Source organism: Bubalus kerabau, chromosome 7, assembly GCF_029407905.1.
Source record: "Bubalus kerabau isolate K-KA32 ecotype Philippines breed swamp buffalo chromosome 7, PCC_UOA_SB_1v2, whole genome shotgun sequence".
Taxonomy (NCBI): Eukaryota; Metazoa; Chordata; class Mammalia; order Artiodactyla; family Bovidae; genus Bubalus; species Bubalus kerabau.
The window spans coordinates 119,429,770-119,453,308 of record NC_073630.1 but is presented as its reverse complement, the minus strand read 5'-3'; the positions used below and the strand labels follow the sequence as shown (position 1 = coordinate 119,453,308).

The 23,539-nt window shown below is 65.2% G+C and overlaps 1 protein-coding gene across 6 annotated transcripts in view; it reads left to right on the top strand.

Moving 5' to 3' along the window:
- DOK7 (docking protein 7) overlaps positions 1 to 23,539 on the top strand; it is a 41,665-nt gene that overhangs the window by 11,055 nt on the left and 7,071 nt on the right. For 5 of the 6 annotated variants that reach the window (XM_055589227.1, XM_055589230.1, XM_055589229.1 and 2 more), the window contains exons 4-10: positions 1,505 to 1,705; positions 13,672 to 13,791; positions 15,369 to 15,485; positions 16,302 to 16,981; positions 20,332 to 20,374; positions 22,952 to 23,080; positions 23,316 to 23,532. In XM_055589227.1, coding sequence (XP_055445202.1) covers positions 1,505 to 1,705; positions 13,672 to 13,791; positions 15,369 to 15,485; positions 16,302 to 16,981; positions 20,332 to 20,374; positions 22,952 to 23,080; positions 23,316 to 23,452 — 1,427 coding nt within the window. In that variant the 3' untranslated portion in view covers positions 23,453 to 23,532. Of the gene's footprint in view, positions 1 to 1,504; positions 1,706 to 13,671; positions 13,792 to 15,368; positions 15,490 to 16,301; positions 16,982 to 20,331; positions 20,375 to 22,951; positions 23,081 to 23,315; positions 23,533 to 23,539 lie in introns of those variants that run through there. The other variant, XM_055589231.1, reaches the window with a different exon arrangement.

Sequence of the window (23,539 nt, the reverse complement as noted above, 5' to 3'; positions counted from 1 at the left end):
GTGTTCTCTTTCAGGTCCTCGTGCATCACAGGTTACTGCAAGACACCAAGTGTAGCTCCCTGTGCGGGTCCAGTAGGACCCTGTCGCTTACCTAACGTACACGTAGCACTGTGTATGTTTTAGTCCCAAAGCCCCGCGTTATCTCAAAAGCCATGATGTTTTAACACAATATTTGAACAGTTAAAAATGAAAGCTCGAAGCCCACGATGAACAGAAATATCAAAATCTAAAGCAAAGCTGGCCTGTGAGCCGTCTTTAAACCTTTCCGTCCACACCTTCCCCAATGCTACAGCCAGCCTGGGCTTTATTTAAGCTGTTTCACTCACCGTGGACTTTTTGCACTTTTTGTTGTTTAAATCATCGTTAAAATATCACTGATCTTGGCCCCTGTTTTGCACCCTGAGTAAGGGGCCTCACTCACCTCAGCCCAGCCCAGCTAGGGGTCAGCGGCTCGTCCCTCCTCCGGGAGCCCCCAGATCAGGCGTCTAGGGTGGGGGATGTGTGGACGGCCCAGTGAGGGGGCGCGGGGGCAGGAGGGAAGAGCCTCTTCCAGAAAGTTCTCCCGTCGGGGTTCCCGCCAGTTCAGCCTGGCTCAGCGCGTGACTGCACTTCCGCTAGGGTTGGGGTGGGGAGTGGGTGGGGGCCTGGCGCAGAGGCAGCCGGTGGGTGGGGGCCTGGCGCAGAGGCAGCCGGTGCCCTGTTCTGGCACCTTAAATAGAAATCACCAGGACACGGTGATGGGTTGCTGACCCCCGGCCCCCTGGGGCCAGGCTATGAGGGTCCTCGCCCGGGGGCTGCTGCCCACCACGGGGGCTTGGGTGGGCTCAGGGCGGGAGGAGGAGGCAGGGCTGGGGCTGGCCCCTTGGCTTCGGGGTAGACGCGGGGCTGGTGGGCACTGGCCGGGAGGCTGCCGTCCGCTCCTGGGCCTGGCTGCTCTGGGATGCACCCCTCTTCCAAGGTCCTTTCGAGGCTAGGGGGGGCCTTGTGAGGAGAGAAGAGCTCACCACTGCCCTCCTGAGGGGCTTCAGGGGCAAAGGGCTGAGCCTGAGGTGGAGAGGAGGTCTCGGGGAGCTAATTGTCATGCTCAGAGCTGGGGAGACCCTCTCGCTGGAGCGGGGAGGGCCTGGGGTTTCCTGCATGTCCCCGCGGCCGGGCTGGGACTCTCCAGAAGGGGCCGGAGGCTGGGCCTCCTAGGCCTCCGTGTGCCCATCTTTGGAATGGGACCACAGCAGCTGTGCTGTGTGGGGGGCGGGGTTTCTCAGAGGAGGCGCCCGAGGCCTCAGACTTACCAACCGTGGCCTGTGTGCTTCTCCCGGAGCTTGCTGGGGTTGGTCCAGCCTTGTTAGGGTGGGAGGTGGGGGCGATCAGGGCGGGTTCCCTGAGGACGGGACAGAGCGGGGCCGTGGCACCGAGTGGCCCCGCCCTCGGGAGCTGACACCTGGGCTTGTGCCTCCTGGCTGCCGTCCGCTCCCAGCAACACCCTGTCGCCCCCGCCCCGCCCCAGTGCACAGGTTCCCCGTGATCGTGGCTCCGGGCACCAAGCTGGAGAGCGGCCCCGCCACCCTGCACCTCTGCAACGACATCCTTGTGGTGGCCAGGGACGTCCCCCCAGCCGTGGCGGGGCAGTGGAAGCTGTCAGACCTCCGGCGCTACGGGGCCGTGCCCAACGGGTTCATCTTTGAAGGCGGGACCAGGTGTGGATTCTGTAAGTACGGGCGTGGGCCGCGGGCTTGCTGGCTGGGCCGTGGCCCCAGAGCCAGCCCTCCCGCTTGCCCTGGCCTCTCTCGGGCCCGCAGCAGCCTGCGGTCTCAAAGAGGCTGACGCTTAGCCCCCAGCCCAGACCCTGCGCTTCTGGCCGGAGGCAGGGGTTTGGGGGCTGCGAGCGGCACCCTCCCGAACAAAGTCGGTGCAGGGCCGCCCGGGGGGCGGTTCAGGGCCCGGTCACAGGGCTTCAGAGCCGCTCAGCCGGGAAAAAAAGAGAACAGACGTGTCCACTGAGGCTATGCTTAGCAGATGCATCGGCTCCGTGGGCCCTGATCCCCCCACCCAGGCCGATATCAGTGATGAGGGCTGAATGTGGGGGCCCACCAGTGAGGCTGGGGGGCCCCCAGGGCCGAGGTGGCGTCCGAGGCCAGGTGAGCGCTGCAGGGAGCTGGCCTCCAGCCGGGAGAACGCACAGGCCCTCGGGTGGAGAGTTTGGGGTGCAGGGCAGCGGGGGGTGTGTTCCAGCACCCCAGCCCGCTGTTCTCCCAGTGGAGGGGGCCACTGTGGGCCTGCGCTTGCTGTGGGGGCGGGGGACAGTCCCTCCGCTCCTCTGTCCGGAGGGTCCAAGCCTGTCTGTGGCTGCCCAGGCTGTTGTCCTGCCGAGTGCTGCCTGCTGGGCCGCCTTGATGACCACGGTCGCTGAGCTGGGCTGGAGGGTGCTGCTTGGGTGGGGGCTGTGCCTCACAAATCTGGTCAGCCCAAGACCCCAGACGCTGGTGGGGGGTCACAGACCCCTCCCTCGTGTGGAGGGCGATCGGGGCTCTGAGCTGGAGGCTACCTCTCTCCATCTCCACAGATCGCTCCCCAACCCACAGCCCGTAGAGAGGACAGAGCCGGCCAGGGGCGCCCACAGGGCCTGGCGCACACTCAGTGTGGTTAGCGGGAGGGGGTGCCCCCTGCCCCCCCTGCACTCGGGAGCTCGATCACGCCTGGATTTCTCTGGGTACAGGGAACGCACTTGAGGACATGGTCATACTGGAGGCTGGGCCTAAGGCCCTCATTCCGCAAGGGTGGGGGTTGTGAGGCGGGATGGTTCCGGCGGGGAGCTGGGAGGACAGGTGAACAAGCAGGTGGGAGCTGCAGCTGAGACAGCCGGCCGCCTGCAGCCCCTGGATTTCGTGCTGATGGGTCGTCCTGGGCTCCAGGGAGATTAGACGCTCTGAGATGCTGCAGAGAGGTGGGGGGGGGTGACGTGGCGGAGGTGCAGGCGGGCTGGGGGAGTGGGTGTGGCACTGTGGCCCCGGGGCTGGCAGGGGGGCCACAGCCGGTGCCGGAAGGCCTTGCACGAGGCTTGGCCTGTGCGTTCTCCTGCCCGGGGGTTTCGAGCAGGAAGGAGAGCGCAGCTGTTGGCCTGTCCGCCCAGGGCTGGCGGGGAAGGCCTGCCCGGGTTGCCATCCAGAGTCCTCTCTGCCCGACCTTAGAGGTGCCGGCAGTGGGTGGGTGGGGGCCCTGGCCCTGCTCCGACCCCCTCCCTTGCATGGACAGTGGGGGGCAGCAGGCTGCAGCGCACTTGGTGTGTGTGGCCGCCCTTCCCTCCTGAGAAGGGAGGGGCCCTGGAGCTGCTGGGGGCCTCAGTGGGACAGAGACCAGCGTCCTGGCTGGACTGGTGGGACTCCCGGGGCCGAGACTCGGGCGGGTGGCCTGTGGCTGCCGTGAGGACTGGGGTGCAGGCCACGGCTGGCGCTGGTGTGTGCCCTCGAGCGGGGGCGGCCGGGAGGACCGGTTCCTTGGAGACTGTTTTATTTGCCCGGACGTAATGTAATAGAGTCCGCTGGATGTTTTTCCACCAGAGACCTCAGAGTTTAAAATTCCAGCTCTTGGCGTGGGTGGGCTCCTTCTCCGACCGTCGACGATTCCAGGCATCAGAAGTCGCGGGGCTTCCCGGGAGGGCGGAAGCTGCAACTCAGGCTGCTGAGTCCTGTCCCGGGCAGGCAGGCCAACAGCGTGAACTGTGGCTGGCCGCCCTGGGGCTTCTGTGCAAGGCCTGAGTTTGGGCCTTGGGCCCTGGGCGGGCCCGGCAGGTCTGCCCGAACCCGAGGGCTTCAGGGTGGGTTCTCCCTCCCACAGAAAGTCCCTCTTGAGGGTCCTCCTCTCCCCTCCAGACTCTCTGGAGGCCCCTGGCCAGCACTGGCCAGAGAACATGGTGGGCGCAGCAGGTGGCTGGGCCAGCCTTTCCCGACACTCTGCCACCTGGCGGGTCCCACGGGGCGCCGTTCTCCAGGGACACGACCCTCTGCCCCTGGCAGGGGCCGCGGCTCTGCCGGTTTGTAGACTGTCACCAGCTCGGGTGACGCAAGGCGGGGTGAGCAGGGACCGTGCAGCCCTGAGTGTGTGGTCAGAGCAGCAGTCCACTCAGGACGCGGGCCTCCTGGGAGGAGGGTGGCTGGTTCAGCTCTGGGGGCCACGTAGCGAATGACCGCATCCCACGCCTGAGAACAGCACAGTCTGCCCCTTCACCGTTCTGTCCAAATCAAGCTTGGCCGGGGCTGGGCAGGTCCTCCCCACCTGTTCCAGTCCCCAGGGGTCCCAAGTGTTCCCAGGCTTGTGGCCACATCCCTCCTGTCTGCTCTGGCTTCACGAGGTCCCACTTCACGTGGGACACAGGTCATTGGAGTCAAGGCCCCTCGATACTCAGGAGGGTCTGAGAGCCTTCACTTGGGCACACCTGCAGAGAGCCTTTTCCAGATAAGGGCCCAGTCGCAGGCTATAGAATGTGAGCCTATTCTTTGGGGCCACCATCCAGCCCATGACGAGGTCACCCCAACTCTGAAGGTGTCAGAATTCAGATCTCAGTGAGCCTGTGGGCCCTGAGTTGGAGCGGGGTTTAGAGTCACCAGAAGGCTCTGGAAGGTTCTGGATGAAGGAATTAACATCTCCTGCCTGGTCCCTGGGCCCTAGAGCCATGCCCCCAGACCACTCCGGAGAGCAGCGACGGGACCCTGGCCCCTTCACCCACACTGAGACACCAGTGACTGGCTGTCAAGAGAGGGCCCTGGGGAGTGTGGGGGAGGGGTCAGCACCCTCTGGGTGTCGGGGAGGGGTCAGGGGAGGGGGCTCCATGTGACTCTGGGTACCCCATGGGTGGACGTGTTCTTTCTGTGGCCTCCACGTGGATGGCAGCCTGATGAGATTCTTTGAACAGGAGCCCGAGGTCTCTGTCTGTGGGGTGATCACGGTGATATGTTTAGGGCTCCCAGGCAGGGGCAGGGCACACAGATGAGGGTGGCACAGAGATTTGGGGCACCTTCACCCATGACAGGCTCAGCCGCAGGGAGAGTGGTGGACCCAGGGGAGGGGGGGGCGGGCGTCCTGCCAGAGCCAGGAAGGCTTTGGGGAGGTCTGCGGGGCATTTGCACAGGGCCTAAGGGGGAATGGAAGCTTCTAGGACAGGGGCCAGGGGAAGCCCCTGTCTCTCACGTCGGCAGATCCTGTCAAGGACACTTCTGAGGCGTTTCCACTCCTGCGTGAGCTGGCTGTGGCCCCAAGGATCAGGGTCCTTGACTGCAGAGGGACTCCACGGGTGCTGGACGGTGGAGTCCAAGGCTGGCGCCCAGGCCTCTGCCCGCGGCTCCACCTCTCCTCCTCCCCGGCTCCTGGGGTCCAGCCCATGCTTGGAGAGCAGCGAGCATTGTAAATCATTTTTATAAAATGAGTGTTCAGTTCAGTCCAGTTCAGTTGCTCAGTCGTGTCCGACTTTTTGCAACCCCATGAGCCGCAGCACACCAGGCTTCCCTGTCCATCTCCAACTCCCGGAGGTTACTCAAACTCACGTCCATTGAGTAGGTGAAGCCATCCAACCATCTCATCCTCTATCATCCCCTTCTCCTCCTGCCCTCAATCTTCCCCAGCATCAGGGCTTTTACCAATGTGTCAGTTCTCCACATCAGGTGGCCAAAGTATTGGAGTTTCAGCTTCAGCATCAGTCCTTCCAGTGAATATTCAGGACTGATCTCCTTTAGGATGGACTGGTTGGATCTCCTTGCAGTTCAAGGGACTCTCAAGAGTCTTCTCCAAAACCATAGCTCGAAAGCATTAATTCTTCGTGGATATATAAGTGAGTATAGTGAATATATATATATGTAACCAAGTATAGTGAAGCACCTGATGCGAAGAGCCAACTCACGGGAAAAGACCCTGATGCTGGGAAAGATTGAAGGCAGCAGGAGAAGGGGACGACAGAGGATGAGATGGTTGGATGGCATCTCTGACTCGATGGACATGAGTGTGAGCAAACTCCGGGAGATAGTGGAGGACAGTTCATGGGGTCACAAACAGCTGGGCGTGGCTTAGCGATTGAGCAACAAGAACAAGCAAGTGGGCACAGGGGGATACTCCGGAGCAGGAGAGACCGCCGTGCTCGCGTGTCCAGCGCTGAACTACCCTCGGCCGCCTCTGGTGGGCGTTGTGGTCCAGATGCTGGTCTTGCTGGAGCTGCTGGAGCCGTGGTCTCCAGCCTGGGAGTCTGGAGGAGGGGGGAATGTGTTCAGGGGATTCTCCGTGCCCGGCCCTGGGTGCAGGGTCGTGGGGAGCCCATGCTGCGCTGCGAAGGCTCAGGCTATGTGAGAAGACAAGGACGTTCGGAGTCCTCAGGGGTGCGAGGGGAGCCTGGAAGGGCCACAGGCTGGGGAGGCTGGGGAGGCCTCGCGGGCTAAGCCTGAATAGGGCCTCTGTAGGTTGAATAGGAGTTCAACTGAGCCTGGCTGCTGAAGGTAGGGTAGAGTGGAGGGAAGAGAAAAGGGGTTCCAGACAGACATTAGCGTGGCTGGCGGCAGGAACAGTGTGTGGGGGGACCCTGGTAGAGTGGCAGAGGTGAGGTCAAAGGCGGAAGCTGTGTCCCGGTTATGGGAGGCCCTGGAGGCTGGACCAGAGCTGGGCTGTGTTCCCAGGGTAGCAGGGAGCCCTGGAAGGCGCTGGAGCGGGATGGTGCCAGCAGCAAGCCTGTTGAGGGTGGTGGCTTTGGCCCCAGAGTGCTGGGGGGAGGGAGGCGGGGCATGAGGAGGCTGGGGGCGGGGCCTGCGGGTTCAGGAGCGTTAGGAAGGGGGTGGGAGGAGGGCCAGCTAGGGTGGGTGGCGAGGACACCGAGTGGAGGGTCTGTGGAGGTGGGCCTGGGCTGAGCTCCCGGGCTCGGCCCGTGGGAGGGGAAGGCCCCCAGGCAGGGTTCAGAGCCCGCCCAGAGCCAGGTCAGGTTTACCCCCGGAGGCGGAGTCTCCCTTTGGGTGTAGAGGCCCTGTCACACTTCGGACAGACTTGCGGTCAATTTCAGCCCTCTGCCCCGAGGTCCGTGCTCTCCAGGCTGGAGTCGGGGCGGGATCTGCCACCTTGCTGCAGCCCACGATGGCATGTGCAGCCGGGGACGGTTCTGGAGCCTTTGCATGTCCAGGGAGGCCAAGGTCACTCAGGGTCAGGGAGAGGGGCCTAAGGGTGGTAGTTAGCCTGCGAGGCCCCTGCAGGATGCCCTACCTAGTAGGGGGGCCCAGATCCACACACCAACCCTCAGCGGTGTGTGCACGTGCCCATTTACAGATGGGGACACTGAGGCACGGAGCAGCCCAAGACTTGCCCTAGTCTGTCTGTCTGAGCGAGGTGACCCCCCTCGGTGCCCAGTCAGCGCCTCTTGGCACCAGGACTGAGTGGGACAGGGCCCCTTCTGGCTCTCAGTGGCCTCCGGGACTCCTTCTCGGGGCATTTGGCTTCAGTCTGTCTTCTCCCAGGCCAAAAAGTGGGCCCAGTGCATCCTCAGGGACGGGCAGGGTGGCCTCGTGGGACCATCTGGACATGATGGCGTGCGAGCCGCATCCCACATCTTCACGTGGGAGAAAGGTGGTCCGTGGGCAGAAAGTGCGGCTCTCCCGAGGCCCCCAAGGATGAGTCTGACCCATCTCAGCCTCTCCAAGCCTCAGTCCCTCATCTGCACCGCCCCGGCTTCCTGTGCCCCTGCCTGGGAGGCGTGTACCACGTGGTGACCTGGACCCCAGCTTCGCAGCCTCTCGTGGGTCGGGACTGATGCACCGGCGGGTCTCTGGCCAAGGAGTGTCTGCTGCTGGTGCAGCCAGGCACCTGGGCCGTGGGTGACAGCATCCCCTAGAGGGGACCCCGAGTCTCACTCTCCCAGGGAGAGACTCTTCTGCTGGCCAGACTGCCCTGCAGGGACTGGGTGGGTGGCACCAGCCCCCACTTCCGTGATGGCTCCGGGCTGGCAGGCATGCTTGGCAGAATTCTCCCAGAGGTGGGCACTCTGTCTGAACAGTGTCCTTCCTACCTGGGCCTCCGAGTCTCACCTTGGCAGGCCCCAGGGGGTGGCAGGCACCATGCGGTGGGTGGGGCCTGGGTTTGGGTCTCCACCTGCTGTTCCCCAGCGTGCACCTCAGCTCCCTGTCCCCATGCAGGGGCGAGGACACCAGCTGACCCAGTCCACTGTCCTCCTGCACCCCTGGGGGACAGGGTGTAGGTGGGGAAGGGCAGGCCTTCTCCGTGGCCGAGTCATTCAGGACACCATTTCAGAGCAGGACCCTCAGCCAGCACTTGGGGAGACACAGAGGAAAGCAAGGTCCCAGGCTCGCCCTGAGGGGCCCCTCACCTGGGCAGGTGTCCAGTGCATCCCTGTGGGGGTAGTGGGGGGAGCGCTGGAGGAAGGTGGGTCACCAGTGAGTGGCTTTGGCTGGAGCAGGGTGTCGGTGGGTGACTGGGAGCTGGAGGCCAGCATCCACCCAGGGACAGAGTCCAGGGTCAAGGCTGACGCCCCTGCTATCTGCTCAGGGTGGAGTTGGGTGCCCCCCTTCCCGTGTGCAGGGGGCATTGTCAGGGTGATTAGGATGAGCTCCTGGCGTTTAGCGGGAGCTGCTCCGAGGATGTGAGGTACCTGGACCACGTGGCTGCATCCTGCTGGGTGGTGGCAGGGTGTGGTGGGGAGGTGCCTCGCTGGAGGGTGGGACAGAGCCTACTCTCCGGAGAGCTTGTTTGGTATTTGTCCTTGGTTTTGGTTCACCCTGGCCAAGTCCACACAATGCACACTGCACCGTTTAAGCCACTTTGTAGTTCAGTGGCAGTGAGCACATTCGTTCACATGGTTGTGCCCCCATCACCACCGACGTCCCCAGAACCTCATCATCGTCCCGAACTCTGTCCCCATCAAACACCAGCTCCATGCTGCTCTCCCCGCCCAGCCCCCACCCCTCATTCTGCTTTCTGCCTCTGAGTTTGACAACTCTGGGGACCTCATCTGAGTGGAATCACTCAGGATCTGTCCTTTTGTGACTGGCCTGTCTCACTTGGCTCAGCATCCTCACGGCTCATCCGCGTTCAGCAGGTGTTAGACTTTCCTTCCTTTTTCAGGCTGAATCAGATTCCACTGTATGGACGGACCACATTGTGTTCATCCATCCATCTGTCGATGGACACTTGGACTGTGTCCACATTTGGCTATTGTGAATGATGTCGCTGTGAACACGGGCAGGCAAATATCTCTTGGAGACCTTACTTTTAATTCTTTTGGGTGCGTGCCCAGAAATACATTTGCTGGATCAGATGGTGGTTTTTGGTTGAATGTTTTGAGGAATGGCCACACTGCTTTCCACTCTCCTGTATGGCGTTACGCTCCCACCAACAGTGTGCGAGGGTCCCAGTTTCTCCAGACCCTCACCAGCACTTGTTTTCTGTTTTGTTTCTGCATGTTGTTTAAATAGCACACCTGTTGTTTAAATAGGTTTAAATACCCACCCCTAGTGGGTATGAAATGATCAGGTGAGATTTAAACTTCATTTCACATGAACTTATTTCATCACACTTTGTTTCTTTCTCCCAAAATAGAGGCAGAGACAAATGAAACTTTAATCAGTAGATGTTTCACTCTATTAGGAAACTGCAAAATAACATCCCAAGGCTCAGCCAGCTTAGCTCTGCCAGCTTTCTGATTGATAACCAGTGCTGTGTGGACGGAGCTTTGTAGAACCTTCTCAGCAGGAAAGTCCTTCAGAGTCTCTGTCCCCGACTGGCCTTTGCTGTGTGGTCTTTGCCAGAAGAGAATGGAATTCTCTGAGGAGCTGGGGACACCGAGAACCAGGGACAAAGGTCTGGACACTGGAGATTAAAAAGAGGGATCAGCCTGGATCGAATCGGGCTTATCGGACGTTTGAAGGAAGGTTTTCTTTCTCACGGCTAGTGAATCTTCAAGTTGAACGTGATGCTTTCCCCCTGGAGATATTCTTCCCCAGAAGCAGTTGCATTTCTGACGGGAGTGAGGTTTGCTGCGCCCGCTATGACCCATAGCATCTGTCTCCAGAGTGAAAGGTGCCTGTGAACCTGCAGGTAGCCGCTTCCTGCTGGGCAGGATGCTCTCCTCCGAATCTTCATTTTCCATGTTACTTATTGCTGGGAGACAGATACCCCCAAACCTTAGCGCCGTTTCCTGGCTGCGACTCTGTGGGTCAGCGGTCTGCAGGGCTCCCTCTGCCCGGCGCGGTGGGCCGGAGTCACTGGGGCAGTGGCATTTGGTGGGTGGCCTGGGGCCCTGGTGCTGGCTACTGGCCGGGATGCCTCAGCTCTCCTCCGGGCCTTACCTTCCAACAGGACAACTCGGGGGGCTGATTCCAAGACAGGGAATCTGGGGGTTGCCAGCCCCTCATGCCTGGGCCCCAAACCCTGTAGAGTGTCCCTTCTGCCACTTCCTGTGGTCCAGAGCTCAGGGGAGGGGACTGGACCCGCTTCGGGGTGGAGTGGAGGCTTCATGGACATGGATGAGAGGAGGCGGGTGGGAGGGGCATGGTGGCCGTGACCACATCTGTTCAGTTCATTTGTCGCTCAGCTGTGTCCGACTCTTTGCAACCCCGTGGACCGCAGCACGTCAGGCCTCCCTGTCCATCACCAACTCCTGGAGCTTGCTCAAACTCATGTCCATCGAGTCGGTGATGCCATCCAACCACCTCCTCCTCTGTCGTCCCCTTCTCCTCCGCCTTCAATCTTTCCCAGCATCAGGGTCTTTTCAAATGAGTCAGCTCTTCCCATCAGGTGCCCAAAGTACTGGAGCTTCAGCTTCAACATCAGTCCTTCCAATGAACACCCAGGACTGATCTCCTTTAGGATGGACTGGTTGGATCTCCTTGCAGTCCAAGGGACTCTCAAGGGTCTTCTCCAACACCACAGTTCAAAAGCATCAATTCTTCGGTGCTCAGCTTTCTTTATGGTCCAACTCTCACATCCATATATGACCACTGGAAAAACCATAGCCTTGACTAGACGGACCTTGGTTGGCAGAGTAAGGTCTCTGCTTTTTAACATGCCGTCCAGGTTGGTCATAACCTTCCTTCCCAGGAGCAGGCGTTTTTCAGTCTCATGGCTGCGGTCGCCGTCCGCAGTGACTTTGGAGCCCTCCTGCACAAGGCAAGACGGGGCCAGGCTCTAGCTTTGCGCCCTCCTTGCGGACACACAAGCAAACAGGAAACGTGGAGACCCTTTCTTGGGGAGGGGCGTCTGGGAAGGGGCGGGGGCCTGGCTGCCTCCGCACCCTGCTCTTTCCGTCCACGCTCAGTGGGGGCCCCTCCTGGGGCTTGGCCCTGAGTTACACACTGGAGGCCACAGAAGGGCCAGAAGTGGTCCTGCCTCGAGGTGCTGGGCCTGGCGGCCTGGACAGCGTCCGCACAAGGGAGGGGAAGGGTCCCGGGTCTGCCCCAGAGGAGGGGTCCCATGAAAGTGTCGCCAGGAGCACAGGGGCCAGGGGCCAGGAAAGGCCACGTCACAGGAGCAGAGTCTCAACAGGAGAAGGGTGGTGACGTGTGGCTGAGGGCTGTCCTAGGCAGGGGGCGGGGAGGGGGCTTGCTGATGCGGCCGCCCCCGGGGAGGTATGCTAGGCAGGCCAGGTGTATTCGCTCCTCAAAGCCTGGGCTGGAGAGGGGAGCCCGGGTCAGTGGGCAGTCGGCGCTGGGTCTGGGCGGCCTCGACTCTTGTTCACGAGGCTCGGGTGGGCCCTCAGAGACTCACGTCCCCCTTGGGAGGCCCTGGGGCTGCCAAGGAGGTGGGGTGGCGGCCGGTGCGGGAGCAGGAGCCCGCAGACGCCCTTGGAATGCCGCCGGCTCCGCTCCCTCCTGCGATGCAGTTTTTTATAGTCGGGGGACTGGCTGTGCCACCGCCGCTGCCAGCTGACCGTAGCTCGGGATTAGAGGCTTGGCCCCAGCTGAGCGGGGCGGCCAGGACAGGGCCTCCTCCCTGTCCGCCCGCTGTCGGCCAAGGTCCCGGCTTGAGTTCTTGGTCAGCACCACCCCTCCTCCCCCGGGGCCAGGAGAGAGAGACCCCGCCCAGCCCTGCGGGCAGCAAGCCTCAGGGGGCCCTAGAGGGGGCCCCTTGGGCGGGAGGGGGGTGCCCTCACTCTTGGTGCCCAGGCATGCCCCGCCCCCAGGGTCTCTGTTTCCTGTCTCTCCAGCAGGCGTGTCACCAGCTAGGGCCCTGGGGGGCCGCCCTGGGGCACAGCAGCATCGCCACGTGTGGGGCTGGCCCGGGGCCATGGAATCCGGGGCAGGCCAGCGTGACCAGGCTGGCTTCACTGTGCCGCTTCCCCGGCCCGCCCGCCCCACCCCGAGCACCCTCCTCCTCCGCGCGGGGGGCCAGCCTTTCTTTGGGCAGACGGCAAGGCAAGGCACGAGGGATTCTTGGGCAGTGACACCATGCCGGGCGTGCGGCCCGCGGACCCGGCGTCCCCATTCAGGAGGCCGCAGGACTCCATTCACGCTGGCGGGCTCCCTGCTGCCGCTCTCCATCCAGGCTCCCTGCTGGCCCAGGCGCCCCCTCCTCCTCCCCAGCCCTCCCCTGCCCCCCTCCCGGGGGCTAGGATCCTAGCCGGCCTCCCCCTCCGTCAACAACAGTGATCAACAAAACTTCAGTCACAAGAACAAAGAAGACTTTTGTCTGAGCCCCACCCGAGGACTGACCCGTAAGCCTGCTGGCCAAACGGCTCTGCAGAAGCAGGGGTTTTCAGCGGCTTTATTGGAGTTTATCTCCTCAGAACAAAGAGCGTTAAAGAAGTCAGGGTTACATGTCTTCACGGTTCCTCTTCCCCCGAAAGGACGACCGGCCCATGCCCAGCGCGTCAGCGTGGCCTGGCACCTGGGGAGGGATCTCACCCTGGACGGAGGACCAGCACTGTCCTTTTGAACACGGACGTTCTTTACGTCTGGTCAGGGTGCCCTTTTTTATGATCAAAGCAGATGTACAGTGTATGTTTGACAGGCTGCAAACAGGCGGCTTCAGTTAGCATCAAATTCAAGTTGACTCCTACGTGAGCCACAGTGACCTTCCTTTATCTCAAGATATGAGTGTTCCCTGGACCCTCTCTGTGGGTGAGAGTGCCGGGGTGGGGGTGCTCCAGGGCCCTCCACCCTGAGGACACGCCCAGGAAGAGGAGAGGCCTCAGAGGGGGCCAGGCCTCTCAGCACGGCCCCAGACGAGGGAGCCGGGCCCCACAGCCGCCTCCTCGGGGGTGCACCCGCCTCCCCCCAGAGGAGCGCAGGCCGTGGGGAGGGGCTGCCGGGCGCTCTGTGCAGGCAGGACGCCCCCCTCGGCCTCCGGCCACCCTCTGCCATGGCCCTCGTCCATCAGAAGTCACCCGGCTCCTCACGAGATGGCTGACAGCCGGGGACCAGCGGGCAGGACACCCTCCCCCACCCCGCTCAGGATGCTCAACCCAGCCTGGTGCCCGCAGGCCTGGGAGAGCTGCGTGTGCTGCAGCCTCCTGGGCGAGTTGTGCATTTTCCTCAGGCGGGGAAGAGGTTCGCATCGCCCTGGTGCAGGGGTTGGGGGGGCTTGCAGGTTTGCTTGGCTTCTGTGGCAGCCTCCACCTGGCGTCCCACGCCCACCTCGGGGGGTCCCACGCCACCAAAGCCCTGGGAGAGGCTGACAGTGGGGTCCATCCTCCCTGTGCAGGGGCCGGGGTCTTCTTCCTGTCTTCCACCGAGGGAGACCAGATCAGCTTCCTGTTCGACTGCATCGTCCGAGGCATCTCCCCCACCAAGGGCCCCTTCGGGTTGCGGCCGGTTCTCCCAGGTGAGTGCATGGTGGGTGGAGGGGGCGCCTAGCCTGGCCGGAGGGTTGTGGGGTCTGCTGCTGTGACCCCCCCGCTGGGCTCCCAGGGTGGGGGGTGCTCACACCTGCACAGCCCCTCCTCCACAAGACGCTCAGAGGCCGTGGCTTTGGGGACCAGCGTGAGACCACAGCCTGGAAGTGCCCTGCTGAGACCTTCTGAGTGGGGCCTGCCTCCCAGACCTGGCTGGGAGCCTTGCCCCAGGTCGCTGGGGTCAGGTCTCTGGCCCCAACTGAGCCGCCTTGTGAGATGGGGTCTCGGTGTCCACACGTCGGGGTGGTGGGGGCGGGGGCCGCCGCACTGAGCTGGCCTGGCCTTCTCCCCGCTTCCCTGGCGTGGGCGGGGCGCCCCTCTTATTCAAGAGTCCTGGGCCGGGAATGCTCCCGGCCCCCAGAGGGCATGCTAGCCGGGCACTTCGTCACACTGGGTGAGCTCTGTCCCCCCCCAGCTCAGGGTCAGCCGCCCTGGGAGGGACAAAGGCCTGCATCGGGCAGCAGCCAGTCACTGAGCTCCCAGCTGCAGCCTCCTTGCCTGAGCCCCGCAGCTGGACGGGGGTCAGGTAGGCCTTCTCAGGAGACTGGGGCTGTGCTAGGTCCCCCCTTTCCCTACCTCGGCCCCTGGGCCCCCAACCCCTGCAGTGAGCCGGGGGGAGGCGGGGAGATGAGCTGCAGGGATGGGGCTCCTGGGACCAGAGCCCCGCTGCCCAGGCTCTGCTGGGTGGCACGGCTGTGCCCTCTGCTGGCACCTTCCTGCCTTGCAGCCACAGGTGGGTGTGGGTGGCATGGATGGGGAGGGTGTGGGCAGAGCAGGGGTGGACATGTGGAGTGTGGACGGAGCTGGTGGGGCTCTGCCCTCTGAGCCTGGCTGGCGTCCCACTGAGACCCGTGATCGTCAGGGACTCTTGAGATGCGGCCTCCACTGGGTGTGCAGCCTTAACCCTTGGGATCTTGGAGTGTCTCCTCCAGCCGACCGCGGTTTGCCAGGGGCCGCGCAGACACCAAGGCCCAGAGGCAGGGCCTGCCTCAGACAGACAGAGCTGCGAGGAGGAAGGGAGAGATTAGAGTTCCGAGGCTCCCCTGCCCTGAGCACGTGTCCTGCGCGTTCCCACCTGGGCCCCATCGTGACTGGGGTGCAGACGCGGATGCCAGGCTCGGGGAGGGCAAAGGGTGGGGCCGCAAGTCGTCCAGCGCTAGCGTCTTGCAGACCCGCCAGCCGCAGGAGGGTGTCCTGGCGTCCTGACCGCCCCCCTGCAGGGACTGTCCGCTTCGGGCCAGGGCCATCGGCTGGTGGTTGAGGGGCTGTCCTTTCCTTGGGCCCAAGACACAGGATGGTGGCTGGGGCACCTGCATGGGGATGTTTGGGGTACCCTGAGCTTGGGCTCCAGTGGCTGGTGTGCATGGCGAGGGGCTCCTAGGGGCTCTGTCCTGATGTTGGGGCTGGACCAGGGTCCTCGGGGCTTCGACGGCATTGGGGTCACGGGGAGGACGCTGCCTGTTCAGGCCTGGGGCCGCGTCCTCACTGACACCCTGCTCTGCTGCAGACCCGAGCCCTGGGGGCCCCGCCCTGGAAGAAAGGGTGGCACAGGAGGCCCTGGAAGCCCTGCAGCTGGAGAAGCGGCTCAGCCTCCTCTCTCACTCCGGCCGGCCGGGCAGTGGAGGTAGGGCCCTGTCCCGGCTGAGGTCGGGGGAGGTCCGGCGGCCCTGGGGCTGGGGCCGCTCCTTTAAGCCGCCCTCCCCGCCCCCACCCCAGCTCCTGTCCACCCCTCTGCCCCCCTCACACAAGGGGCCACACTCATCCAGCACCAGCCTGGATGCCGACTGGGGCGTGGTGCTGCCGCGGAGTCGGCTGGCGGGCTGGGCTTGAATTCTTTCCCGCCACCCGCGACACCGCCGGGTGAAGCGTGGCTGCACCTTCTGTGCCCAGAGCGGGGCCCGAGGTGTCAGCTGCTGGGAGCAGAGCCCCTCCACCCCGCCCCCGCTGCTGTGTGGTTCATGGGGAGAGGGACAGAAGGGGCTGACGACCCTTGAGGGGGCCCTGCAGCTCTCCAGAGGCGGGGCGGCACCGGGGTCTCCTGGGCCAGAGCAGAGGAGCCCTGCAGGTTCTCTGTCCTCTGGGGTGGTCGACAGCCCTACGGATGCACGCTGGGGACAGCGGCCGGTCCAGGCCCCTTAGCAGGGGATCTCAGGTGTGCCCGGGGCTGCCGTCTCCTTAGAGAAGGGGCTCCTGTCTGGTTCCCAGGGCAACAGTCGGGAGGGCGTTGACGTGGGGAGGGGGCCGTCCTGGGGGGCGGACCCTTGGGGGCGGAGTCTGGGGAGGGGATGTGTGAGCCGTCCCAGAGTGATGAGCGCAAGCCCTCCGCAGGGCGGGGGGCCTCAGGGGCCGGGCGTCAGCCTCCCACCCAGGTTCCCCCACCCCCCGCCCACCTGAGTGGCCGAGCCCCTCTGCAGCCTCAGCCCCGGGCTCTCCCACCCAGGGGACGACCGCAGCATGTCCAGCTCGTCGTCAGAGGCCAGTCACTCGGACGTCAGCGCCAGCAGCCGGCTCACGCCGTGGCCAGAGCCGTCCTCGTCTTCGGCCAGCACATCGCAGGAGGGCCCTGGGCTGGCCGCCGCCCAGGCCCCTGGGGAAGCCACGCCGGGCACCGCCAGGCCTGCGCCGAAGCCGCTGCGGCCACGGCAGCTGCAGGAGGTCGGCCGCCAGAGCTCCTCGGACAGCGGCATCGCCACGGGCAGCCACTCCTCCTACTCGGGCAGCTTCTCGTCATGCGCGGGCAGCAGCCTGGACGTGTGGCGGGCCGGCGACGAGCTCGGCTCCCTGCTCAGCCTGCCGGCGGCTGGGGCCCCGGAGCCTGGTCTGTGCGCCTGCCCGCCCGGGGTGGCTGAGTACCAGGTGCCCGCCGCCCCGCGGCCGCACTACGACACGCCCCGCAGCCTGCGCCAGGCGCCCCGGGACCAGCCCCCTGTCTTGCTGAGCAGCCCCGAGGGGGGCACCGCCCGGGACTCGGGGTGTACCGCTGGCTGGCCTGGTGAGAGACGGCGGGGACCGGCGCCAGAGGCGGCGGCAGGGGCCGGCGAGTCCTGGGAAGCGGGCGCCCCCCACGCCGGGCCCCCTCCCGCGCTCTTTTCCACGTGTCCCATCTGCGGAGGACTGAAGGTAAAGCCCCCTCCCTGAGGGTGGTGGTGGCCCGGGGTGGGCGCTGGGCTTGGTAGGCCGGGCCCGGGGTGAGGGTGGGGGCCCAGCCTGCAGGGAGGGCTGCGTCCTGGGCAGGTTCAGGGAGGCAGAACCCGAGGACCTCCTTGTGCCCCTCAACGTGCGTCCCAGGGGCCTCCACCTGCCTGGCCCTCGCGCCTCCTGGCTGAAGTTGCGCCTGCAGGTGTCCCAACCTTTGAACAGGACCCCGAGGCTCAGGGGGCCTGCTGGCTGGCGGGGGTCTGCTCTCGGGACCCTGGCACCTCCGTGGCTCATTCACAGCGGCCTCTTGTGGGCGGGGAAGGGCAGGGTCGGGCTCATGTGTCAGGAGCCCCAGGACCACCCCCCCCCCACTCCCACTCCTGGCCGAGCTGAAGGTCGGTGGTCAGGGCCACAAGGTGCAGGGTGGGGATGTCCATTCCCGTTCTGGGGCACCAGACGCCGCGTGTGCCCTCGGGGGTGGCCTGCTCACCTGCATGGACTTTGGCTGCGTGGCCTGCTGTGTCCCTTGGTGCCACAGTTGGTTCCGGACGCCCCCATGGAAGGCGAGGCCCGTGGCCGCTCATCTGGGCTCCGGCCGGCGGGCGTCCCGCCCTCAGCTCACCTGTAAATGTTCCGCTTTGTAACTTCAGTGTCGGCTGAAGACTGTTTGTTGCTCTTTTCACATTTTTAAAACTAGACACCGTTTGTAAGACCTTCTTAGACTGGAAATAAAATTGTTTTTTCTTACCGTCGTGTCCTTTTCCGTGTGGCCGGCTCTCTTCGCCTCCTGCCCCAGCTCTGCCACTTGGGGCCTTTCGCTGTCTCTGAAATCCGGGGGCCTCCTTCGGCCCGCGGGTCGCAGCTGCACAAGGCCCTGCCTGTCTGGTTGGCCTTAAGCCTGAACACGCCGGAAGCATGAACCAGGAGAGTGGCCTCGGACAGCCCCCAGGGCCCGCGCATGCGTGTGTTTTATGTGTCCGCGTGTGACGTGTGCATGCGCGTGCACTGTGTATGAGGTGTGTACGCGTGTGGCATGTGGCGTGCACGTGTGTGTACACATGCATGCACTTGCATGTGGCGTGTGTGTGTCATGTGCATGTGTTGCATGTCCGGGGTGATGTATGTGTGATGCTTGTGTGCCAGGTGTGCGCATGTGTGCCCGTGTCTGCACGCGTTCACTGGAGACCACAGCGCAGTCCTCAGTGGTCTGCTTGGGCTCAGGCAGGTGGCTCCCTGCGTCCAGAGAGGGTGGACCCCCCCGCCTTCTGGGTCAGCGAGAGTCCTGGCTCTGAGCCTGAAGCACCCCCATCCCCAGTCTCCCCCGTGTGGGCGGCAGAGCTGCCGGGACGCCCCCATCACAGGCTCCCTGCATGTCCTGGGGGGCCACGTCTCACCTTTGTTCACTGCTTGGTGGGGACCCGGGTCCCAGGTTTCCTGGGGGTGCTGAGAGCAGCCTCTGACCCGGCCCCTGCAGGACTGCAGCGGGAAAGGCAGGCTGGGGGATCTCTCCCGTTGGAGGCCCCTGCCCCGTACATGGGACGGCAGTGCTGCTGGTCTGGGGGGCCAGGGACTGGCGAGACAACGCATCTAGTGGGAGCTTTTCCGCGGGAGTTGTCACCACGCACGCCGCTTCCATTTCCCCCTAGAGGGCCCGCTGGCCTTGCTGCCAAAGAGCGAGGCGCTGGGAGCGGCCGGAGCCGTGGGTGGGGGGCGTCCAGGCTGGGTCCCACGGGGCCGCCCCTCCAGCAGAGCCGGCGGAGGCCCTGGCGGCCCAGGGAACTGCCAGGAATCCGGGAAGGCTGGAAGCTGGGCCTCCCTTCTGCTGGCCCCCTGCCCCGCGAGGGCATCCTGACTGTGAGCTCTGGGCTCCTCGTCTGAGGCTGATGGCTGGGACTTTGGGGAAGGGTCGTCTGGGGGGCGAGGCAGGCGGGGTGGACTGTGGGCAGTGCTCAGTGGGGGGACCCAGGCCGGGGTGGAGCGGGCGGCCCAGGCCTTCCAGTGGGGGCCCTGGGCTGGGGGAGGCAGGGCCCTTCGTGGCGGTGGCCCCTGACTACGGAGGCCCTTTGGGGAGGCTCCGGAGGAGGCTCGGCCCCCACGGTGGCTGCGTCTCGGTCTCCCCTGAGCCCAGTGTGGCCCAGGGGACTGGTGAGGGCGGGGGGCGTCTCACCTGGTGGGGCTGGGTGGGCCCCAGGACAGCACCTCCCCACCACAAGGCTTCCAGCTCACCTGTGCTCATCTCTGAGCCCATGGGGCGGGTGACAAAGACATCCCTCCCGCCCCCGTTCCCAGAGGGAGTCTAGCGTGAGGCTGTAGGATGGGCCTGGGTCCCTGGGCCTCGTGCTCCTTGCCCCCACCCCCGGGTCCACCAGAGAGCCCTCCACCCCCCACGGGCCATGTGTGCCCGCCTGCCCCCACCTGGTCCCGGCCCCCAGGGAGGCGGACAGGAGGGGCTGCTTTCGCTCCCCACCAGCACCTGGCTGCACCGTTGGGGCTGCAGGCTGTGCCCGCAGGTCTGGCCCTGGGAAGCAGGCGCCACCGTGGACGGGGCTCCCAGACCCCCGAGGGCAGCCGGCTCTCGTCCCGGTCTCGGGGGTCAGACACACCCTCCCCGAGTCCCGGAGCCTGCCGGGGGCCTCTTCACAGGTGACAGGTCGGGGCTCCCAACAGGAGCCAGCCTGGGGCCAGGGCTGGGGTGCTGCGTCCTGAGTGTGGGCAGCACCTTTGCCCCCCTGAATAGCGGGTCGGCTTCTGCACCCGTTCCAGCTCATGGCCCCCCAGAAGGCCCCACTGCCAGTCTGTGCCCTCAGCCGTGCTGGGGTGCTGGGTCCAGCCCTGTGGGGGCCCATCTCCTCCTGGGTGTGTGAAGCCGAGCCCCAGGCAGCGGTGACCGTGCCCATAGTGGGCCGCCCTCCCCCCGCCCGCTCAGCCCTCTGCTCTGAGGTCTCCAAACCGCCTTCCTCCTCCGGCCCATGCGCACCTCCAATCAGACGCCCCAGAGTGGCCGCCCTGCAGTCTGGGGGCCTTGACTTATCTCACAGGGCCCCCAGGAGTGGCTCACCCAGGGTGCTCTGCTTAGAGCAGGTGGGCAGTGCTCAGGGGTGGCGTGACAAGCCCTTGAGCACCTCAGCTGGCTACAAACCTGCTGTGAACGTGTGGCACGGCGTGGCTGCGGGCCACGTCTGGGGCCCCGAGGTGCCACCGCCTCGCCCCACATGGGCTGTGTGCGTGTCAGGGCAGGCGGATGGGGCCCTGAGAGGGGGTAGACCCAAGGAGCCCGACCTCTGCCTGGGATGGGGCTGGGCGAATGGCTGACATGTGTCTCCTTGGTCTAGGCAGCTGCTGCCGCTCCCCCCAGGTTCCTGGCAATGCATGCAGGTAGGCCTCAACCTGGGCACCGGCGCCCATCAGCCTGGGGAAGGGATGTGTGGTCACAGTGGCCGTGGTCATGGCCCAGCCAGAGTGTCTGCCAGATGGGACATTGGGGGATAGCAGGAGAGGGGGATGGTGGGAGAGGGGGACGGCGGACAGTGAGGGGGATGGTAGACAGCCCGACAGCAGCCCATGGCTGGGTGGGCCCTGGCTGAAGTTGGGGGGCATCAGGCAGCGGTTGGGGTCAAGGTGGCCGAGTATGTCCAGCCTGCTGTGGAGGGTGTGTGGGCAGGCGGGTGGGTCCAGGGCTGGCCTGCAGCCCCAACCTTTAAGAGGGAGCCTGTCCCCTGGGGGATAGAGAATGGAGGTGATGATGGCCCAGGGGAGCGTGGTGGGAGGGGGCCCAGGCAGGGAGTTAGGGGGACGCCCCAGTACACAGGGACAGCTGGGCAGAGTTGGCTCTGGGCTGGGAAGGCCTGGGCGCGTGGGAGGGGCCACGGGTGGGGGTGGTTGGCCTGGCACGGCTGGGGGCGTCCACTCTGTGCTTGTTCCTCTTGGTTCATAGAGGCCACCTCCAGCCTGGGGGCGGGGTCCTTACAAGCTTAGGTCTTTCCCTCTCCTCTTCAGGGGGTGTGCCCCCTGTTTGGGGTTGGCCCCTCTGGGCCAAGCAGGGCTCAGGCCCGCCCGCAGTGGAGGGGGCAGGAGGGGAGGGTCAAGGTCATGGACATGCAGGGTCAGAGAGTGGCCACGGGGGAGCCCCATGCGAGGCGGCGTGGGGGTCCCCAGGTCAGGATGGGGCTCTCGGGACCATCCTCCGATGACACGGAGCAGGGTTCTGCATGCCGCCCCCCGCCCCTTGCCCCCAGCACAGGGTGTGCTCCCGGGAGCAGCATCAGGATCTGCTGGGGGGCGAGGAAGCTCTCCTCTGGGCAGGGGGCTGGGGGAACAGGGGCTCTGGGTCTGGGGGGGGCAGCAGAAGAGAATCGGACCCAGGCCGGGGAGGAGATGCCCAGGGTGGTCTAGCAGGGCCTGCCGCGCGGCCAGGGAGAAGCCAGGGCAGCCCCGCTCTATCTCTGCTTGGCTCGGAGAGGACGCGGAGCGGCTTCGGAGATGCTGGCGAGATGCTCAGAGGGAAGGCTCAGGGAGGGAGACAGGAGGCCAAGGGAGTCTGGCGGAGCCAGGGCGGGGGCGGCCTCCGGGGGCACCCTTACCCCAGCAGGCGGCGGGGCGAGGCAGACCGGCCTGTCTGGGCTGTCACACCCTTCCCGCTCCTGCGCCAACCGCGGACCCAGACCCAAGGCCAGCCGCTGAGTCACAGGGAGCTCGTCCCCCAGGCCTCAGGTCAAACCCCAGCCCTCCCCTCGGCTTTCAGGAGCTGGGCCTCCTTCCCAGACTCCCCTCAGACCCCATCTCAGCCCCCAAGGGCTCTCCTCGCTCTAGCCAGGCCTTTGCCAGCCCCCGCACCCCGCAACTTCATCCCTTGGCACATGCCCCCTTCTCCAGGCAGCCTGCCCAGATTTCCCCTGGGCCCCTTGGTCTAAGAGCTTCCCCGAGGCGCCTCTGCCTGTTATCTTGGGTTACACGGGTAAGGGTCTGCGTCTACCCCTCTGTGGGTCAGTGCCCACCCAAGCCTGGCCAGAGTGGGGTTCTGCCTTGCTGTTTGGGTGTATTGGGTGGGAGCTTCGAGCCAGTGTGAGCTTGGCGAGGCCAGGCTCTTCTTGCTGCCCTGGGTGGGGGGTGCAGAGGGCCCTGCCCAGTGCCACCCACCAAGGCTCTTCCTCTGCCCGCTGGGCCTCAGGGAGGACGTCTCCTTCTCGGGGGTGATGGGGTGATAGGCTCTGTGCTACAGACACAGTGGATTCAGAGAGCCCTAAGCTCTGAGTCCTGCCTCAGAGCTGAGATGTCTGGGACTTGGACTCACTCCCATCCTCTGCCTGACGAAGGCGCTCAGCCAGCTGCCCCGCAGAGCAGGGCCACCCCCTGACCTGGCCATGCCCCCGGTGGACGCCGCAGACAGCCAGGACCCTGAATCCCAATGAGGGCCAGCTGGGAGAAGTTTCTTTGATGGGGGAAGGGACTTGAAGTGCCCGGGGGCCATCCTGGAGGAGGTGTCACTGTGACTGAAAGTGGGGGTGGGCCTGAACTCAGGGAAGGACTCACTGGCCCAGAGGGGGTCCCTGACACAGGTGGGGTGACCCAGGAGGACAGCTGAGAGGGGGAGGGCTGGGTGTTGTCAGCAGGGAAAAGCGGCGGCCTGGGAGGGGATTGGGCACTGGGAAGCCCAGGAGGAAGTGGTGGGGAGAGACGCTGGATGGTTGGGTGGCCAGGGGCTGAAGACAGAAGTGTGGTCGCTTGGGCTCAGTGGGGCCATCGGGGCCACCCCTGGGCGCCCGCTGTGTGTGTGTAGGGGGGGCAGGGAGGCACATGGGTGGGGTGGGCAAAGGTGGTCGGGAAAATGGAGGGAGTCGGGGAAGCCCTGAAGAGGTGGAGGTGAGGTGCCAGAGGGGTGGGCAGCGGTGGGGAGCTGTTTTCTGGACCGTCTGGGGGTCACTGCCTGGGGACTGATGGCTGCTGTCCCCACAGGAGCGCGGGGTCCTGGGAGGCCGCGTGGGGAGACGCCCACCTACGTGAATGTGCCCACCAGCCCCTGCCCTGCCAAGCGGCTGCACTACCTGGGCCTGCAGCTGCCGGAGGCGGGCGCGGGTGTGCGAGGTGGGTGTGCAGGCGAGGGGCTGACGCTGACTCCCGGGGATCCGGGGGGTCTGAGGGGCCAGGGGCTCCTTGGGTCTGGGGGTCCGGGGTTCGGGAGTCCCGGGGGTCCAGGGATTCTGGGGGTCCGAGGTTTGGGAGGCTGGGGGCCGGGCGTCCGGGGGTCTGGGGCCTGGGGTCCAGGAGGTCTGGGGTCCGGGGAGCTCGGCCCGGCCGCGCTCACCCCGTGTACTTGCAGGGGCCGGCGCCTCCCGCTACGCGCTGATTGACGTCGCAGCCACCGAGGCGGCGCACAGGGCGGGGGCCCAGCACGCGCAGGCCCGGGAGGAGCGGCTGCCCGCGCCAGAGCAGAGGCCGAAGGCGGCCCCGCGGTGAGGCGGCCGGACCACGGCGACGCGCCTGGACGGCGGAGGAGCGGCCCCGCGCCATCACGGCAGTCGGGCTCGGAACCGAGGGTGGGCG